Source organism: Lissotriton helveticus, chromosome 11, assembly GCF_964261635.1.
Source record: "Lissotriton helveticus chromosome 11, aLisHel1.1, whole genome shotgun sequence".
NCBI classification, from domain to species: domain Eukaryota; kingdom Metazoa; phylum Chordata; class Amphibia; order Caudata; family Salamandridae; genus Lissotriton; species Lissotriton helveticus.
The window spans coordinates 630,631,204-630,650,492 of NC_136072.1; the positions used below are offsets into that span (position 1 = coordinate 630,631,204).

Below are 19,289 nucleotides of genomic sequence, written 5' to 3' on the forward strand. Positions count from 1 at the left end.
CATCATGGGACTTCGAATACAAACACCAAGTCCTCGTGTATGTGAAGGAATAGGTAACATCCCAACACATCCCCCTCCCTTCATTTAAAACAAATTAAAACAATTAAAACAAATTAAAACAAGTTAAAAACAATAAAAGAATATAACCCACCTACCCCTTAAAACACATAAGTCTAATCATAATAACAAGAAAACAAGACAGAATTTCAGCAAGAAAATATACATTCGCTAAGTGACAAAATCACGATAAATTCTGCAAGAATATAAACATTCAATAAGTGACAAAATCACGGTATCTGGCAGGAACAGATTTAAATCTGGTAGAACAACGCTGAGGAGAAAAATTGTTGTCAATAGGAGATGCGCTAGAACTAGGGGAGATGGTGGGCGAAGACTCTAGACCAAATTTGTTTTTTACAAATTCAACTTTGGACTTGGGGACAATTGAAATAGAAGATTTATTCCAAATCTTCCCATCAGTCAGTACCACAACATGATCTTTAACCTTTTTAACTTGCACAGGAGGGGAAAACCGAGCTTAACCCTTGCGTAAAAGCACAGTTTTTTTTATCCTGACCCAGTCCCCACTACACACAGGTGATGATCTGATCCTCTTCTGAGCATACTTGGCTTGAGCAATACCCCTCACATCAGCTACTCTGCCCATTTTGATTACATCCACTTCCTTCCGCAACATCCAGTCCTTATTGAGTCTGGAACCAGCTACCCTGCCCCTGAGTAAGGTAAAAGGCGACAGCCCTGTACTAGAATGAGGAGTAACTCTCATGGCCCACAGCATGTCAGATATCACTATCTTCCAATTTAAACCATTGATAGCAGCTAACTGCAACTGATCCTTGACTACTCGGTTCAAGCGCTCAACTAAACCATTGCTGGATGGATGATAGAGAGAGGTAAGAATGTGTTTAATACCATGAGTCTTAAAGAAATCTTGCATCTCAGCAGAGACTAATTGAGTACCATTATCCGATACCAATTCCTCCGGAAAACCCTCCCGCAAAATAACTTCTTTGAAGAAATTGATAACAGTACAGGAATTAATGCCATCAACAAATCTGACTTCTGGCCATTTTGACATGTAATCAATTAAAACTAACGCATACTTGGGAGTGGTCCCCAAATTATTGAATGGACCAGCCACATCAAATGCCAATTTGTGCCAAGGCAACTCTTTCACCTGAATTGGACTCACTGCAGAGGGACAAGTAACTTGAGTTGTATCACTCAGGACGCAAGCACCACAGTCACGAACACAATGTTCGATAGCTCTATCCACACCTGGCCACCAAAAATCTTCACGTACCCTCCTTTTCATTGCACGAATGCCCAAGTGGCCAACATGAGCTAGATCTAGAACTGTCTTGCAAAGTGATTTTGGAACCACCAATAAACCACCTCTGCGTAGAATTCCATCAACTAAGGATAATTCGTCACAGACTCTTTTGAAGGGAACTAATTCTGCAGGAAGGAACTTATTATCAGGCCAGCCATGAGTAACAAAATCAATCACATTACACAACTCAACATCCGCAGATATCGCAAGTTTCCAATCTGCCTCTGATAATGCAGTATTAACCTCAGACACTGTGCTGACTGCACAAACCATTTCCAAGCGATCACTACAGAGTTCCAAATCATTATGAGGAAGAGGCAATCTGGATAAGCAATCAGCTACGTTGTTCCTTACACCAGGCACATATTCCAGATGATAACTGAATTCAGCGAGTCTATATTGCCATTTCGCTATACGCGGAGAAGCCCTCCCACCACCTTTGGTTGTAAAAAGATCTACCAGAGGTTTGTGATCAGTTTTTAAGAATTATGTGATTGCCCCAAAGAAAATTCCTAAAATACTGTACTCCCCACCACAAAGCTAATGCTTCCTTTTCGATAGTCGAATAAGTACCCTCGGCACCCCTAAGAGTCCTAGAAGCAAAAGCGTTCACCTCTTCTCTATTGTCAAGTCTCCTCTGCATTAGAACCGCCCCAAGACCCACATTGCTGGCATCAGTAATTACAATGCATTGATCATTGATGTTAAATGGCTTGAGAGGGTGTGCCTGCACAATTACATCTTTCAACAATTTAAAATCACTAGTACACTGTTCTGACCAGTCATATTTGACATTCTTTTTCAATAAATTGCGTAAGGATACATTTTATCAGAAACATTTTGCACAAATTTTGCATAATATTCGATCAATCCTAAGAAAGAACGTAGTTGGTCTTTGTTCTGGGGTTCTGGTGCGTTCTGGATGGCATCTAATAATTTCATTTTAGGTTCGACACCCTTCGCTGAAATGTGATGTCCTAAATAATCAACTCCCTCTCTGAGGAATTTGCACTTGTCCTTTCTTAAGGTTAATCCACAACTTTTTATAATATCTAATACTGTTTTTACTCTCTCATTGTGTTCTTGGACAGTTTTTCCATGAATAAGAATGTCATCTTGAAAGAAGACGACTCCTGCAGTGTTCTTAAAAAGATTTCCCATAAGGCGTTGGAACACTGCAGAAGCCGACGCCAAACCGAAAGGCATTCTTAAGTAACGAAAGGCACCCTCAGGTGTGACAAAAGACGTGAGATGCCTAGAATCTTTACTTAATTCGATCTGGTGATACGCCGAAAAAATATCTAGAGTGGAAAAATATCTGGCACCCTCTAAGGTAGATAACATCTCATTTATATTGGGCAGTGGTTGTCGATCAACCCAAATACTAGCATTCACGGCGCGCAAATCCACACACATCCTAAGGGATTTGTCCGGCTTACGCGCCAGAACAACAGGAGACAACCATTCTGACCCTTCGATTGGTTCAATCACACCTAACTGACGTAGTCTATCCAGTTCACCTTTTAACTCATTACGCATGCTTAGTGGTACTTTGCGAACCTTGTGTGCAATCACCTCAGCCCCATCTTTCAAAACAATTTGATGTTGAAAACCTTTGAGTTTACCTAATTTGTCGCAAAATACTTCTGGGTACGCTTGTATCCACTCACTGTCACATGATGAATTCACAGAATGTACAGATATATTATCAGGCAAAGTAGCATAATATTGTTTAGCCTCCCGCCTAGATAAAACCATGTCCACATGGTTGGGGTCAAGAATGATACCTAGCTCTCCTTGCTCATGCCATCCCAATAAATTAGTACCATCCTTTACAACATAGATTGTACAAGATGTGCAATCACACTTAAATTCTAATTTGCCTTTGAACTTCCCCAATACCTCAACTCTTTTACCCCCATAAGCAAACATCTTAATGAGAGACTGCGATAGAGAAATGTTGTCTAACATATCAGAATCTTTGACGTTAATTATGGTAAATGGGGAACCTGAGTCTGCGAGAAATTTGACATTAACAGTATTTAAGTTAACGTAACAAGTGGGGGATTTTCTTCTTTGTAATCCTTCAAGAGAAGCAATCTCTACTACACCCTCAGCTTCCATAGGGGAAGCAGATAACATTAATAACTCATGACAAGTGTCATCATCATCATCACACTCGAATTGGCGGTCTTCAATATTCTTTACCATATACGATGGCCCCTTTTGTGCAATGATAGCCTTGCACATTCGTCCTAAATGGCCTTTTTTCCCACATTTAAAGCAAGATTGAGTTATGGCAAAACAAAATTTAAAATTTCCTAAATGTGACCTGCTACCACACCGATAACATGACAATCCTTGAGTATCATTCCTTGTCTTGTTGACTGATGTAAACGAGGAAGTGCGAGGAGTATTTGCATTTGCATTTTTGGAAAACTTAGTAGAGAATTTAGAGGTGACAGAGTTAATTTCGGCAGGCTCGGATGAAGGAAAAGTTGTTGATGTAGGACTTAATTCCTTCATGCAAAACTGAGAATGTTCTACAGACTTAGCCAATGTCAATGCTGTCTCTAAATCCGGATCATCGGAAGACAAAAGTTTCTAGCGCACTTTTCTGTCACATGTGCGTTCAATTAATTGATCCCGAATGATTTCGTCTCTAAACTCTCTATAGTTGCAGTTCACTGCTAGAATTCTCAAGGCTGCAACGAAATCATCAATGGATTCACCAGGCTTTTGTGCACGTTGCAGAAATTTATGGCGTTCGAGAACAATATTCCGTTTAGGATCGAACCTTTTATCGAGAGTTTTTATGAGTGAAGCATACTCATCAATAATCTGTGCATCGCCATCATCACTAGAAATAGAGATCCTCACTTGCTCAAGAGGTAGTGTTTCAAGAATGGACCTGCCCTCAGCTCCCAAATTGTATACTAACAGTGCTCTTTTTTTCTTTGCGGTGAAGGTGTCACCATCGATTGCATCTATGTAAGCCTCAAAGGTGGCTTTCCACAGTTTCCAAGACATGGGGGGAGGACCAGAAGACTGTAAAAAGGGGGGTGGCGTGGCTACTTTGTCCATATTTGCGTGGGTGAGCTGCTGCCCTACGATATGTTAATTGTAGAGTTGACAGTAGTTACATTTAACAGTTTCCTTTTTCTATTTGTTAAATCTGCTGATCAGTGTTAGCTTTTTATTGTCAGACTAAAATTCCAATGTAGAATGACATTCTTCAAGTAACATAAAAATCATACAGATTGAGAGCAATACGAAAGTCTGATAGCAAGCGCTGAGGCAGACGCGCTGCTGAGTTAGAGAGAAGCGTTGTTGCTAGGTTGCTATGGCAACGAGCGTCAGGAAAACAAAGACGATGACGTTGTGCGTGAGCTCGCGCACAGAAGAGCTCGCGCAATTAAAGCAAACTGAAGAGCTTGGTGAGATGAGGAAACGGGGAAATTTAGGGATTTACAAACTTTGATGTATGAACTCACGCTCACGAAGGCATGAAAGTCATGGGCGCGTGCGTCGCTCGACAATCCGTCGGGTTGAGACAGAACGATTAGCTTTCTCAGCTCTTCAGAGACGACGTCGCGGTTGCCTCGCCGTGGAAATTCAACTTATGCCAGGGCGTCCAGCAACACTTGGAGAGAGGCAGACACTGGACCTTCGTCGCCAGTGAAGAGAAGACAGAAGCGCAGGTAAAGTTAGTAGCTCTTCTTTAATGCGTCCAATGTGCAGCTCTCCCCGGCAGCAACTGCCGCCTCCCGCATTCCACACATTCCATCTTGACATCATGGGACTTCGAATACAAACACCAAGTCCTCGTGTATGTGAAGGAATAGGTAACATCCCAACACTAGGTAACATAGATTAATGGGTTAATAATTAGCAAAGGGGGGTGGGTAACAGAACGAATTCTAATACTTTCATTAATTGATGTTTTGTGTTTGTTTATACATTAGTTTTGCGAATGGGCCTAAGAAAATGGCTGGCAGTGCTACAGAATATGAAATTTGACCAGAGTGAAGCCTTCACTCATGCGCAGATGAAAAGAGTATTTTGCTGAACTGACAACGTTTAATGCAGAAGCAAATGTGGTCGAGTCGAATGTGTTCTTGGTGACATTTCCAAGGACAGGAAGCAGTATGGCCTGCCAAGATTAGGAAGTGAAAAGTTTTGTGCACGGAGAATGTATCTTTTTGAGGAAGCAAGAAGGATGGAGAAACTAAGAACAATAAGGGCTATGATGAGGCCCCGGACTTGGTCAGAAGTATATGACCTAATGGTGGACTGACATGGCTCAGCCAATTAGAAGCTCGGATTCTCAGAAAGAATGTGTGATAAAGATACTTTAGCTAGTCAGAAAAGGTATAAAAACTGACCCCTTGGGAGGGAGGGCGCTTCTCGCTTTCCAGATCCTGTAAGGCGTGCCGTGCTGAAGGACTTGTTGGAGCACGTAAGGATCAATAGGGTTATTGACTATTTCTTTAGGCGAAGTGAGATTTAGACAGGGAAAATAGGTTTTAGGTGATGAAAACTGTTTATTTTACTTAAATCATGTTCTTTGATTGTACCTTGAATTTTCAGTCCAATGTGCTATTCCTCAATTAAAGCTGCTAATATTGCTAATAAAGAATTTAATAAATGCACTTTCTTGAATAAAGCTAATAAAATAAGATTCTGAAATAACAAGCAGGCCTTGTTTATTCATGGTCTCGTTACCATTAGTTGATCTATTTACCTTATTGACTTAATTAAAATGTTTTATGCGCAAATTCATGGTCATGCAAATAGTTTGTGAATAGGTTCTGTTTAATTAGGTCACATGATTCAGCTGCCCAAAATCTGTCTCGTTGGTTAATGGGCCTTGTGAGTGAATTATGATTAATGGTGAGTATCTGGTGTTGGGTAGCGTTGCTGAGACAGAATTTCTATAGGGGCGCTGGATCAATCCCATTCAAGAGAACAATAACTAGGTTAAATTCATTTAATGTATATCCACTTATTAGAGATTTAAAATTCATGTACGCATTTTATTAGGATTTGTAAAGTTATTTCTAACCATTTTACTTCTATCAAAACTAGGTAAGTTGCTTCTTGCAAAGGCTTCAAACAATGCCATATAATTAATGTCCAATTGATATTACCTTCTATGAGGTCACTTCCTGTCAGGTTAAATCTTATGCAAATTTTAGGGGCCTCGCATATTCCGCCCGGGGCCCCACAAATCCTAGGACCGGCCCCGAGTATATAAACCAGTGTTAGTATGTGCTCTGCCCTTGTGAGGGCTCATCTGACCCTCTCTCAAAAACCAGGACATGTCTTTGTTGCAGGAAAAAGTCTCGGGACACATGTACAGTCCTTAAAAAGCCGAGACTGGGGACTGTCCAGGCAAACGCCGGGCGTCTGGTTACCCTACTCTTCTTCGGCAGTTTTCGGAACTACTACTCTTCTTCATGTGTATTGTTGCTGGTCTACTCTCGAGTCGACGCGTGCGCAGCATCGGAAGAGGTGTAACCAGAACGCACACAGAAACAGAACGTAGCGTAGCGTGCTTGTCACTGATGATGTATCCGGGCTTTTGGCCAATCAAGAGCCACGTTTTAATATTTGTATTCCATTCTACTTCCTCGGATTCTACTACTTCCTCGGTATATTTTTACATTATTTCCTCTGCAAACCTTACTACGTTTAAAATATTGATGTTACTTTTAGTGTATTTGTAGAATTATTGAATACTTTTTTTCTAGGTGCATAGATGCCTTCCAAATATACGATGCGTTAACAGCTCGCCCTCCGAAGAAATAACACAGCTGCACATGTCGAAGAATTTGCCACATTACTGTTTTTTTCACTGGGCGGGTTCTGGTTATCGTTGTTTAGGCATCTGTGGTCCGCGCCGCTCAATCTTGAAGTTCTCGGACTTCATAGCCACTGAGTTCCCTATTTTTCCCTCTGCCCCTCCCCTTCAAATCCGGATTTTGACCATTCCTGGTTGGTGGTGTGACGCAGAGTTGAAATTCAGTGCTGTCCTTAAGTTAAAGTTCACCGTAGAGAGGCTTTCAGTTTCAGACTGACACGTTTGGGGAAATGACCTCACGACCAGAGCTTCCTTTACTTAAACCAGGTTAGTTCCCACTTCTAAGCAGTAGAAAACTGCTGACAGGAGTGAGGGAAACTAGGGACACCATCCGCAGTAGAGAACTCCGCTGACTGTACGATGTGGCAGACGTATAAGGGGATCGTAGAATAGGAAGTTACTTGTATTAGCTGTATTATATTCTTAGCTCTCGCGTTTATTAGTTCCGTATGTTAGTAGGTGATTTAGTCCAGTGTTTCCTGCTTTGCATTCTGGCCCTTGTAGTCTTGATTTTATAATACAATAAACGGGGCTTCTGATCCCAGATAGTAAAGCAAAAACATGGATCGTATGAGCAGCTTAATAATGGGTCTGGGAATCTTTATAGCACCGTCCGTGCCTACACTGCAGTATTCAAGATGACGCTGACCGAAGGTAGTTAGCGTAGAGAGAAAACGTTTACCAACACTCCTCAAAATCGTACTCTTCAGACGAGCTCTGTGCAGTGCCTAAAACATCCACTCCCTTTATCTAAAGCGCAACAAAACATGGAAGGCAATTTCAGTCTGAGTGTCTCTCTGATAACCTCAACACAGTTTCACCAGACAACACCGATAACCCCCAGATAAGGAAGCGATCAGAAGACGTGAGAGAGTTATTTGTCTGGCTGTATAACACAATTGTGAAATAAACTGGGTTGCATGGGTGTGATATTTGACAACTTTGTCCAATCTTATCGGTTTCACAAAAGCCTGCTGCACAGTGTATTTATCCGAACAGTGATATAAGTTACTGTCTAGAGAATCTATAAATATTACGTTGTGGTCAGAGGTAAAGACACAACCCTCTGAGCCTGTTAACAGAAGTCTGGTATACGTGCAGTCTAACACAGGAACGGATGTAGACGATGACCCTCATTGATGTATGTATACTCAAACATACATTCCATGTGACAAAATCAAGCAAGATCAACGAAAATTGTAAGAATCTATGTCCATAACGTTAAAAGTGGACTTTGACGGCACAATAAACACAGTATGGCCTTCCTACACTTAAGCTGATAGCAATCTGTTAAATCGCTGGATGTTAAACATTCAACTGAATTTGCAATTAATGCTTTGTAAAGTCATATATTTGAAAGGGTACTGTTGTGACTGAATAAAAATAACTGATTCTGAAATACTAAAAAGCCTTGTGTCAGAGCCTCCTTTCTTTTCATGTTATGAGTACAACGTGGTCAACCAGGTTCTAAGGTTTCTGGTGGAAACCTTCATGAATGTTTTTCACGAAACACAGTTAGCTGTATGAGAGGAAGGTTTTGCAAAAAAAGGTGTGAATATGTCAAGGTTAAATTAGGGGTGTCCAACTATCCTTTATCACTCGGCAGGACACAATATGCGTGCGAAAAGACTTCTTGCGGATGTACCCGAAATTGCCTAGTGGTGAGTGAGCGCAACTGAGCTGTGGGACACATTTTGGGGGTTTCATGCTATAACCACCTCTAAATCAGGCCCTTTTAAAAGATAAGAGTTTTACTGTATTGGAGTTCAATCCGTTTACCATCTCCTGGAGTAAGTCTTAACTACTCGCTGTTGCCTTCTTTGAAGAGAAAACATACTAAACGATTAACTCTGTTAAGCAACAGTGCCCACCATGGATAGTGCTCTGTAACCAACTTATATCCCAGGTCCCAAAGAAAAGGTCTTGCAATCTAGTAATGCAGTTGTATTGAAATATTGGAACAGCTTACAAAAGGTTCAATATAGGTAGCATGCGCTATAAAAAAAAAAAATGTAAACAGAATCCCTAAGAAGGTGTACCACCATTACCAGACACCACCACTACATGTGACACTTTGGGTATATTTTAGTGTTGCAACTAGCTTTACCATTTTACATATATATGCTGGTAATAAATAGTATATTCTAAATCTGGGCATGGCCCAAAATACAGCAATATTCACCTTCGGCCTTTCCATTAGAATCATTCCCACCCCAGTAGTAGTGGTCTAGTGATTTCCCATTTTGTCAGATTGTGTGCTTTCGGGCAATCAATTTTGGAACTTGATCTCCTTACTTGATTTTTTTGCTAAGCTTGGAAGTCTTTAGACTTAATTTAAACACTCTTGTTCATGGATACAAAAAATAGACTAGCTATTACCTCAGGTGGGGCTAGGTAGAATCCAGTGTTCTCTTCTATTCACCAAAATGTAACATTGTGGTAAAGTTCTATCCTTTCTAGCAAATGGTACTTCTAAGGGCATACTTAAGGAACAGGCGCCAGCATGGTTTTCACTCACACATGCAAGAGTGTTACATTGTCGGTGCCCACTTTCCCTATCAGCTATCAACGTCTTAAAAAGCTGAATGTGTTAATGAAGCTCGGTTGTACTGGACCCCGCCAATGCGGCAGCCTCTCCCTCCAAGTCAAACAGTAAACAAATGATTGCAGCAGACAGGAACTTCTTAGCAGCTTTATAGGGCTGGAAGAACAGAAAGTGATACCCATACAAGTACCTCGTGGTCTCACGCTGGGTAAATCAAATCCATATGATGAGCTTTTGTTGTGCGTGTCCTGAAAGCAGCAACTTATGTTGTGGTAAAATGGAAGGATAAAGACTTAAGCACTGCTGCGAGGGAGCTGTGTTATGGGCGGAGCAGGGATGAGGAGTGGAAGCAAGTGTCACATTTTAGAGATAGGCACAAAGTTACAGTATATGGAGAGTGGAGGTGATTGCATTACATTTGACCACAGCTTTACAAAAGTGGGGGGCTAATGTGGGGAAGATTATCTAAGGGGGTCTGGCAAGAAAAGGTGGTCTGCTCTTTTTTGTAGTGGAAGAAAAAGTTGAACCTTCTAGCATATGTGTTTGCTTCTGCATATCTCAGTGCAGTCTCTTTCTTAGGTCATTGTATTTCCTTCCCTCTGTCGGTATATTATTCCATGTACTATTGTCAGGGTGCTCACTTGTTTGGTAGAGCCTCACCCAGTGCCTGTATACTCATTGTCCAGTGTCAGTTTCTTTGCTGTGCATTGATAATTTCTTCCCGATTTTCGTGTCAGTGTGTTTCCAGAGTCATGTATTTTTTTGTCTGTCTGTCTTCCAGTCTGAATTACCATGTTGTCTATGTCACAGTCGTTTATGGAGCATCACTGTTTGTATTCCCCTTTCCGATCAGCATATAAACCAGGGTTAGTATGTGCTCTGGCCTTGTGCGCGCACCTCCATGTTCCAATGCAGTGCTCCATATTCTATTGTAGTCTTCTTTCAGTCCCAAAAAGCTTTGATTTCCAAGACCATTATCGGAACATTTAGTCAGAGTGAGTATTATTTGGTGGTCTGTTAGTGTTTTCCCTGTCCCTTTGTATGAGTCCACCTGCTGCAGAATGCTGCTCTTGCTGACTCCAAAGCAGTCAACCAGCCCTGATGTGAAGGAACCAAGGAATAAACTTCATACTGGGAACTGCAAGACATTGTCAGTATGTTTTCTGTACTATGTTAGTGTATTCTCTTTCCCTCTGTCATGAACTGCCTGTTTCAAATTACTTTTCTTCCCTTCCCACAAAACCAGTCTCTCAATCAATCAATCAATCAATCAATCAATCAAAGCATTTATATAGCGCGCTACTCACCCGGAGGGTCTCAAGGCGCTGGGGGGGGGGGGTCCGCTACTGCTCGAACAGCCAGGTCTTGAGCTGCTTCCTGAAGGCGAGGTGGTCTTGGGTCAGGCGGAGGCGGGTCGGAAGGGAGTTCCAAGTCTTGGCGGCCAGGTAGGAAAAGGACCTTCCTCCTGTGGTGGCTCTTCAAGTGCGGGGGACGGCGGCGAGGGCGTGGCTGGTCGATCGAAGCTGGCGTTTGGGAGCGTAGAAGTTGAGGCGGCTGTTGAGGTATCCTGGGCCTTGGTTGTGTAGGGCTTTGTGTGCGTGGGTGAGGAGCCGGAAGGTGATTCTCTTGTTGACCGGGAGCCAGTGTAGGTCTCTCAGGTGTCTGGAGATGTGGCTGCGGCGGGGGATGTCCAGGATGAGTCGTGCTGAGGTGTTCTGGATCCGCTGGAGTCTCTTCTGGAGTTTGGCGGTGGTTCCGGCGTAGAGGGAGTTGCCGTAGTCCAGACGGCTGGTGACGAGGGCCTGGGTGACCGTCTTCCTGGTCTCGGAGGGGATCCATCGGAAGATCTTGCGTAGCATGCGCAGGATGTTGAAGCACGACGAGGAGACGGCGTTGACTTGTCTGGTCATGGAGAGGGAGGAGTCCAGGATGAAGCCCAGGTTGCGTGCGTGGTCTGTTGGTTTGGGTGCGCTGCCCAGGGCGGGGGGCCACCAGGAGTCGTCCCAGGCGGAGGGTGAGGATCCTAGGATGAGGACTTCCGTCTTGTCTGAGTTCAGTTTCAGGCGGCTGTTCGTCATCCATTTGGCCACGTCTGTCATCCCTTCGTGCAGGTTGGCTCTGGCGGTGGTGGGGTCGTTGGTGAGGGAGAGGATCAGCTGGGTGTCGTCGGCGTAGGAGATGATGTTGAGGTTGTGCTGGCGTGCGATGGCTGCGAGGGGGCTCATGTAGACGTTGAAGAGTGTTGGGCTGAGCGAGGAGCCTTGAGGAACGCCGCAGATGACTTCGGTGGCCTCCGATCTGAATGGGGGGAGGCGGACTCTCTGTGTCCTTCCGGCGAGGAAGGAGATGATCCACTCCAGTGCCTTCTCCTGGATTCCGACGTTGCTGAGGCGCTGTACTAGGGTACGGTGGCAGACGGTGTCGAAGGCCGCGGAGAGGTCCAGGAGGATGAGGGCCGCCGTTTCTCCGTTGTCGAGCAGGGCTCGGATGTCATCGGTAGCTGCGATCAGGGCGGTCTCGGTGCTGTGGTTGGCCCGGAAGCCAGACTGCGAGAGGTCGAGGGAGCCGTTCGTCTCGAGGAAGGCGGCCAGTTGCTTGTTGACAGTCTTCTCGATGACTTTAGCCGGAAACGGGAGCAGCGAGATGGGGCGGTAGTTCTTGAGGTCGGTGGGGTCGGCTGAAGGTTTCTTGAGTAGAGCGCTGAGTTCGGCGTGCTTCCAGCTCTCCGGGAAGGTGGCGGTGTCGAAGGAGGAGTTGATGATGTCCCGCAGGTGGGGTGCGATGACAGTGTCGGCCTTGTTGAAGACGTGGTGAGGGCAGGGGTCTGTCGGAGATCCGGAGTGGATGGAGTTCATCGTGCGGATGGTGTCTTTGGTGCTGATCGGAGTCCAGGCGCGGAGGGTGGTGGTGGGGGGCGGTGGTTCGGTCGTGGCGTGCGTCGGTTGAGTGCTGAAGCGGTTGTGGATGTCCGCGATCTTGTTGTGGAAGTAGGAGGCGAGGGAGTTGTAGAGGTCTTGCGACGGGGTGATGTCGTTGTTTCCGGCGTTGGGGTTGGAGAGCTCTTTCACGATGTTGAAGAGTTCCTTGCTGTTGTGTGCGTTGTTGTCCAGTCGTTCCTTGAATGCGGTTTTCTTGGTGGCGTGGATCAGTTGGTGGTGTTTACGGGTGGCGAGCTTGAGGGCAGTCATGTTGTCCGGTGTTGGGTCTCTGCGCCAGGTTTTCTCGAGTGCTCTGCAGTTCTTCTTGGAGCTCTTGAGTTCGTCGTTAAACAATGGGGCTTTCTTGCTGCCGGGTCTGCTCGGTGGGGTCTTCAAAGGGGCGAGGTCGTCTGCGCAGTCGCTGATCCATTTCGTGAGGTTGGTGGCGGCTTGGCTGGGGTTCGTTGTGCTGGTGGGAGGCTTCTTGCTCAGGGAAGACGCGAGCTGGTCAATGTCATTGTGTTCCCCTTTAAAGTGCCAGTGTATTCCTTTACTTGGTGGTAATGTCTTCCTTTATCTTTGTCAATATATTTCCTGTTCCAGTAATGGCAGGACTTTAAGTGGGACAAAAAGTTGGGGGCCTCTAAATGCTGCATGGCAAAAGAGGCATGACCGATGGGACAAGGCCTGTGTAATTAAGGGCATGGCCTAAATCAAGTGAGTCTAGAATTCTGTGTCTTCGAAAATTCTAAAAGTGAACATTTCGTCTGAGATATTGGAAGGTGCAAGGAAACCACAACGCAGTACAAAAACTGAACACACTAAAGATAAGGAAACTAATACTGCCTGGGACAAGAGGGGAAAAGTGCCTTGGCCCATTTGAATAAGATCCAGACTCAATTTGCTCTTTACCTTTGAGAGTCAGCCACAGTGTGTGGTAGGAGAAACCATAAAAATGAAATAAAATAATTTCTCTCCATTATCGCTATCCTCCATATCTGTGTTTCAGACCCGGCCAGCGACCACTGTTCGCTGCAGTGGTAAGTGTTGTCCTAGATGCTGCCCTCAAACACTGGGATACAAAAGGGGATGATGGACGGAGCGCTTGAGCAAATCACTCACCCCCAGTCAACTGATCTGGGTTTAATCCATCACCATTCTTTAGCCCACTCAGCCACCCCATTTCAAACATGGCCATATGCAAATCAGTCTGACCCTGTGCCTCGTGTGAACAGTCCAGCCCAAACTGCCAAGCCATGTCTTCCATGGACCGGAAACAAGCATCCTGGTACCGGTTTCGGATTCATAATCCTCATCAGCCAGGCTATCTTGAATCCAGTGGCCAAGTGACTCACGTCTGAGCATACCCTGCCACACTTAGGGCGAACAAAGCGATGCAAAAGGGGATGATGGACGGAGCGCTTGAGCAAATCAAACACTCGCCCCCAGTCAACTGATCTTGGTTTAATCCATCACCATTCTTTAGCCCACTCAGCCACCCCATTTCAAACATGGCCATATGCAAATCAGTCTGACCCTGTGCCTCATGGGAACAGTCCAGCCCGAACTGCCAAGCCATGTCTTCCATGGAACGGAAACAAGCATCCTGGGACCGGTTTCGGATTCATAATCCTCATCAGCCAGGCTATCTTGAATCCAGTGGCCAAGTGAGCAAGGGACTCCCGTCAAACACTGGGTCCATCAGTGTCCCAGTTCTCATGTCTCCCCAACTCACTACGAACATTTGATTTAGAGTAGCCATATATGGCATAGACACCTATACTATACAGTTGAGATACGCCTTGGGAGCCCACAGTACGTACTACGTCTATTTCCACGCACCAGTGGCTGCCTGGACGTTGACTCCTGGCCAATTTAGACAAGAGCATGGTCTCCCTGAACTACTTTTATTTCGAACGTTTGCAGTCCTAATCTGTGAGTGTGCTGTAGTCTGCTTCTTGTGGTGGGTGATTGAGTTTTGGACACAACTGTTACAACTTTGGCCAGGCCCACTGAGTTTTATGCTTGAACCTGGAACTGATGGTTTAGCCCCTAAACATATCCGTGCACTTAATTTACATTGTAGGAAGGACAGTGATATGTTTTGCGAGGTCCTCTGTGTTGCTAAACGTTAGATTCTGGATTACTACAGACATTGCATTTCATAATTGTTTTACATAGACAACGACGTAGTGAACACATCTTTTCAGCAGCTACTATCGGGGCTGCCACTGGGCCCGATGGCCTTACAGTCAGGATCACAGTAAATATGTAATTAGTGCTTTCTTTGCTTCCTTCTTAGAGAAGGTAATAAGTTACAGTTCTTAGGAATGCCATGGCAGAATGAAGAGGTGCCCAGCAACTGATGGAGAAAGGAAAGAGTAATAATAGAAATTGGGAAGAAAGCTGGGAGCAAGAAAGAGTCAAAAAATGAATAAAAAAGTAATAAGGAGAGAAAAAAAGTAGGGAAGGCAAAGAAAAGATAGAAAGCGGAAAGGAATTACTTCCCAAACATCCCTGGGCGAGGTACGCCTCAGCCCACAGACAGTCCTTTATTCTTTAGAATTATTACAGTATCCTTTCAGAACAGCCTTGAAGACATTTCACTAAAATTTAAGTAACAGTTGTGCAGTGCACTAATTTTCCATTTATGATACAGAGACTATTTAAAGTTTAATACAATTTGGCAAATCATTTGGATATTTTTTGTGAATTTCAAACTATGTGCCGTTGATTTACTTCGTGGATGTTCACTTCACTCGCATTTCTTGTACTTAGCTGCTTCAGTTTCAAAGTTACTTCCCTTCTGCTTCCGCTTACTTAGCTGATTACTTGTAGTCAATGCACAAGTTGCACATGCACAAATTGTGAGAGTTTCTGGATGTGGCTAAATTTGCAGGTAAGATTTTTTTTGCAAATCAGGCCCTGGCAGTTTCTGACAGGTTTCTTGAACTGAAGTCATCTATACTGCAAAGAGGCTTCACTGCCGCACTCAGAACTCAGCATTACATATACAATTTTATGTCACTGTATAACGTGTCTGAGAGGATTTTGCCTATAAGAGATGTTACTCACATTCTCTAGTTGCTTAAAGCCAACCCTCAGGTAGAGGTCTGATGCCCTGAGATGTCCCTATAGCACTACTGATGTGTTATGCATTTCTCTCCCACAGTATCCATGAAGCAGTGAGCCGTACTGGGTAAGGGCACAGCATAGACTATCGAGATGGAGGACTCCGCCCTCATGGGAGGAGACCAGAGTTCTGAAGAAAGGTTGGTTGTATTTCACCCATATCGGGGAAGAAGGGTATCTATGCTTTCACGTTTTCTGTCTCTTCCCCCCCACCCCCCTATTCTTTTCAATATTCCTCACTTCTACTAATCACTCTCTCTGAAGTTTCAACTTTTACGTTTTGTACAATAGCCATTTCGCCTTTCCTGGTTGAAGCTTTTTTTCCATTTACTGTGTGCAGGAAGGTCTATATGGACTACAATGCAACCACTCCTCTCGAACCACAAGTGATTCAAGCCGTAACTGAAGCAATGACGGAGGCCTGGGGAAACCCCAGCAGCTCGTATACAGCAGGTATGTCTAGGCCTGTATCCAAGGTCAAGTGAACTCCAGAAGATCATATTCTGCTTGTATAAGAGTGTATGTAAACAAGACCGGACAATCCTCATAAGAGCATGCACACCAGGTATTGGAGAGACAGCGGCCAAGGGCTAATGAGCCCTTTGCAGACCATACACAGCAGGTTTATGGGTGTCTGTGTAAAAGGCCTGGTCAGCCTTACTAGATTGTACACAGTAGGTATGGAAGTGCATGCAACCAGCAGGTGGTGAACCCCACCTCATAATATACATCAGCTATAAGGATGTTTGCAACCATGGTCTGATAAATATCAACAGCACTTAGACAGCAGATAATCATACACCTATGACCAAAGCTGTCGCAGCTGCACCACAATTCATATACTGCAAATACAGAGGTATGTGCAAGAAGACCTTTTCATTACTTGGCAAACATTTGACCGTGATATTGTTGTTGTGGGTACTGGCTCTGGTGCCTTTTGGGCATTTGATGAATACCCCCTTGTTTCCTTATACTTGGAAATTATTGCAATACCTGATTGGCTGACATATTTGTTTTGCAATCTTCATATTTGTTTGACATTGCAAGTATAAGTTCATAGGACACGTTTGATGCTACGTTTGAGATCTGAAACCTATTGTGAACTTGACGGATATTCAGATTGATACCACAAGCTGTGACAGTGTTTTCTTTACACCTCGGTTAGCCCTGAAGACGTCCAGTGTGTTGGATGAAACGCGTTGGCTGTTTGAGTGTCACATACTTAAGAACTTTTTAAAACCTACAGAATAAAAAGAAGATTTGTACACAAATTGTAAACACTTTGTTTGCCCTGAGGAAGTTCCCTATATGGGAATGAAACACGTTGGCTGGAATGTCTTAAGTTAATGTTTTTAAAAGAAATATTTTCAAATAAAGAAGTTACTATTCGATCTATATTGGCCTATCAGACTTTTTTTAAGCTGTGCACCCCCTTTTGGCATAAGAATCTCTGATCTGGAACACAGTAACGCCACTCAAAGGCTGGAGTAGGGGTTGTGTGCATAGCGTCTGCATATTTAGAAACTGGCACGAGGTGTGGCACAGAAGGTCCGCCTTTGTTGTTGTTTTTGGTATCTGATACTTGCTCACATCTGAAGTATGAACAAGTAGTTCCTCCTGTGAAACTATAATGCAGACAAGTTCAGGTAAAATCATCTTTTGCTGACTGGCTGCATATCTGTATGCAGGTGAAGAGGCAGTGAAAAGAAGATAGGTTACATTGACAGGCTGGGATGCTGGGAGAACATAGACCTAGTAGCAAAATGTCAGGGTACATTCACAGAAAGGGTGCCAGCTTGAGGAACAGAAAAGTGTGATGTACCTTGTGTCACTGGGACAAAGAGTGTGAGGCAGTCGGTATTCTTTAAAACACATGAACGGTTTCATACCAATTAATAGATAGGTAGGAGCCAGGTGTAACATTTATAGCTTTTAATAGCTTTAGGAAACCTTACTGTCCCCTGAAATCTACTGCTTAAAAAGCTTTGTGACCTTGCAGTAATATCTGGTACCTGATGTTCCAGTGATGACTGAGGTTACTTGTTACAGAGTTTGTCTCGTCTATAAGTTCCCCAGGCCATAGAAAACACACTGGACAAAAAGCGCCTGAGAGATAGGATGAAAATGTAACATTCCAATGATCAAGAATTGATTTACCCCTGAGAAAGCAAAGTCAGTCAGTATGAGAAGCTGAGGTAGATTGAGACGCTTGGCACATTGAAGGACAATCTTCCTTCTTGAAAGAATCTTCCAGTGCCACATAGAGATCCTTAGACATCAGCATACTTACTTCATTAATGTTTCTAGCAACTGAACCCCAAGCACCTCTAGGTAATTCAGGTCATATTGTTTGCTAGATAAACAACTATTTACAAATGCAATAGGTTTCTCCTTGTCCAAAACTCTCTCATAAATACAGGCAAAGACTTGTCTGCTCCATGGTATATATTTTCACATGCACTTGTTCATTTCTTCTCTCAACTTGCTTTAGCTTTAATGTATATAAACTAATTTAAAAATGAGGTGCGCCGCCACCGTACCACACAAATTTCAATAAACATTTGGAAGTCAAAACAATTTTTGCACATTTGGTACATCAAGAGGATGCTCATAAGAACGTGCAAAAGGGGAGAAGTGCTCAAGAATTAAAGGAGTGAATGAAAAGAGCGAGAGTTGGTGACATTTTAAAAACAAGGAGAAACATATACTGGTTCAATGATTCTCATATCTTGACCACATATCGTATTTTACACACAGTACTTCTACATTATTGTTTGACAATCTGAACTCTTTAGATGCACGTTTTTACAGATTAGAGTTATACGTGGTCCAAGAGGGTGTGTGGGGGCGTCGACGTTTCGACCCGACTTAACGCTTAGGGGTTAGTGGGAGCCTCAGCCTGCCGGTCTTCTTCAGGACAGGGGGGCAACCTCAGTACCAGAGTACTCCCATGTGGAGATCAAGGTAGTCAGAATAATCAATATTTCAGGTAGGGCATCTTGGGTTCCTCCAAGACCTACGTGTACATCCATGGCTGTTTCTTAATCTTTGGCAGTTTCTTAATCCCATTCAATACGTCCGATCTATTCTTATCGTGTGCTTGTTTTGTTCACTGCAATTTTCTAGTTTTCAAGGTTCCATTGGGGAGGGTGACGGCTTTTGTCTGTTTTCCGAGGCGGAGGGAAGACGCCCGCGACTTCAGTGACCGGTCTGGCACTTTTGAAGAAGAGGAAGCCCCCTTCTTACTGGGATGAGGCCGCCACCCTCCCCAATGGAACCTTGAAAACTAACAAATTGCAGTGAGCATAACAAGCACACGATAAGAATAGATCGGACGTATTGAATGGGATTAATAAACAGCCAAAGATTAAGAAACAGCCACGGATGTAAACGTAGGTCTTGGAGGAACCCAAGATGCCCTACCTGAAATATTGATTATTCCGACTACCTTGATCTCCACATGGGAGTTTGACACTA

At 43.9% G+C, this 19,289-nt stretch overlaps 1 protein-coding gene across 2 annotated transcripts in view; it reads left to right on the top strand.

Annotated features, from left to right (window-relative positions):
• The first annotated feature begins 6,835 nt into the window (after positions 1 to 6,835).
• Positions 6,836 to 19,289, top strand: part of SCLY (selenocysteine lyase) — a 189,770-nt gene continuing 177,316 nt past the window's right edge. Inside the window, exons 1-3 of one of the 2 annotated variants that reach the window (XM_078666457.1) lie at positions 6,836 to 7,008; positions 15,853 to 15,952; positions 16,153 to 16,265. In XM_078666457.1, the coding sequence (XP_078522583.1) occupies positions 15,906 to 15,952; positions 16,153 to 16,265 (160 nt within the window). In that variant the 5' untranslated portion in view covers positions 6,836 to 7,008; positions 15,853 to 15,905. Of the gene's footprint in view, positions 7,009 to 7,347; positions 7,485 to 15,852; positions 15,953 to 16,152; positions 16,266 to 19,289 lie in introns of those variants that run through there. The other variant, XM_078666456.1, reaches the window with a different exon arrangement.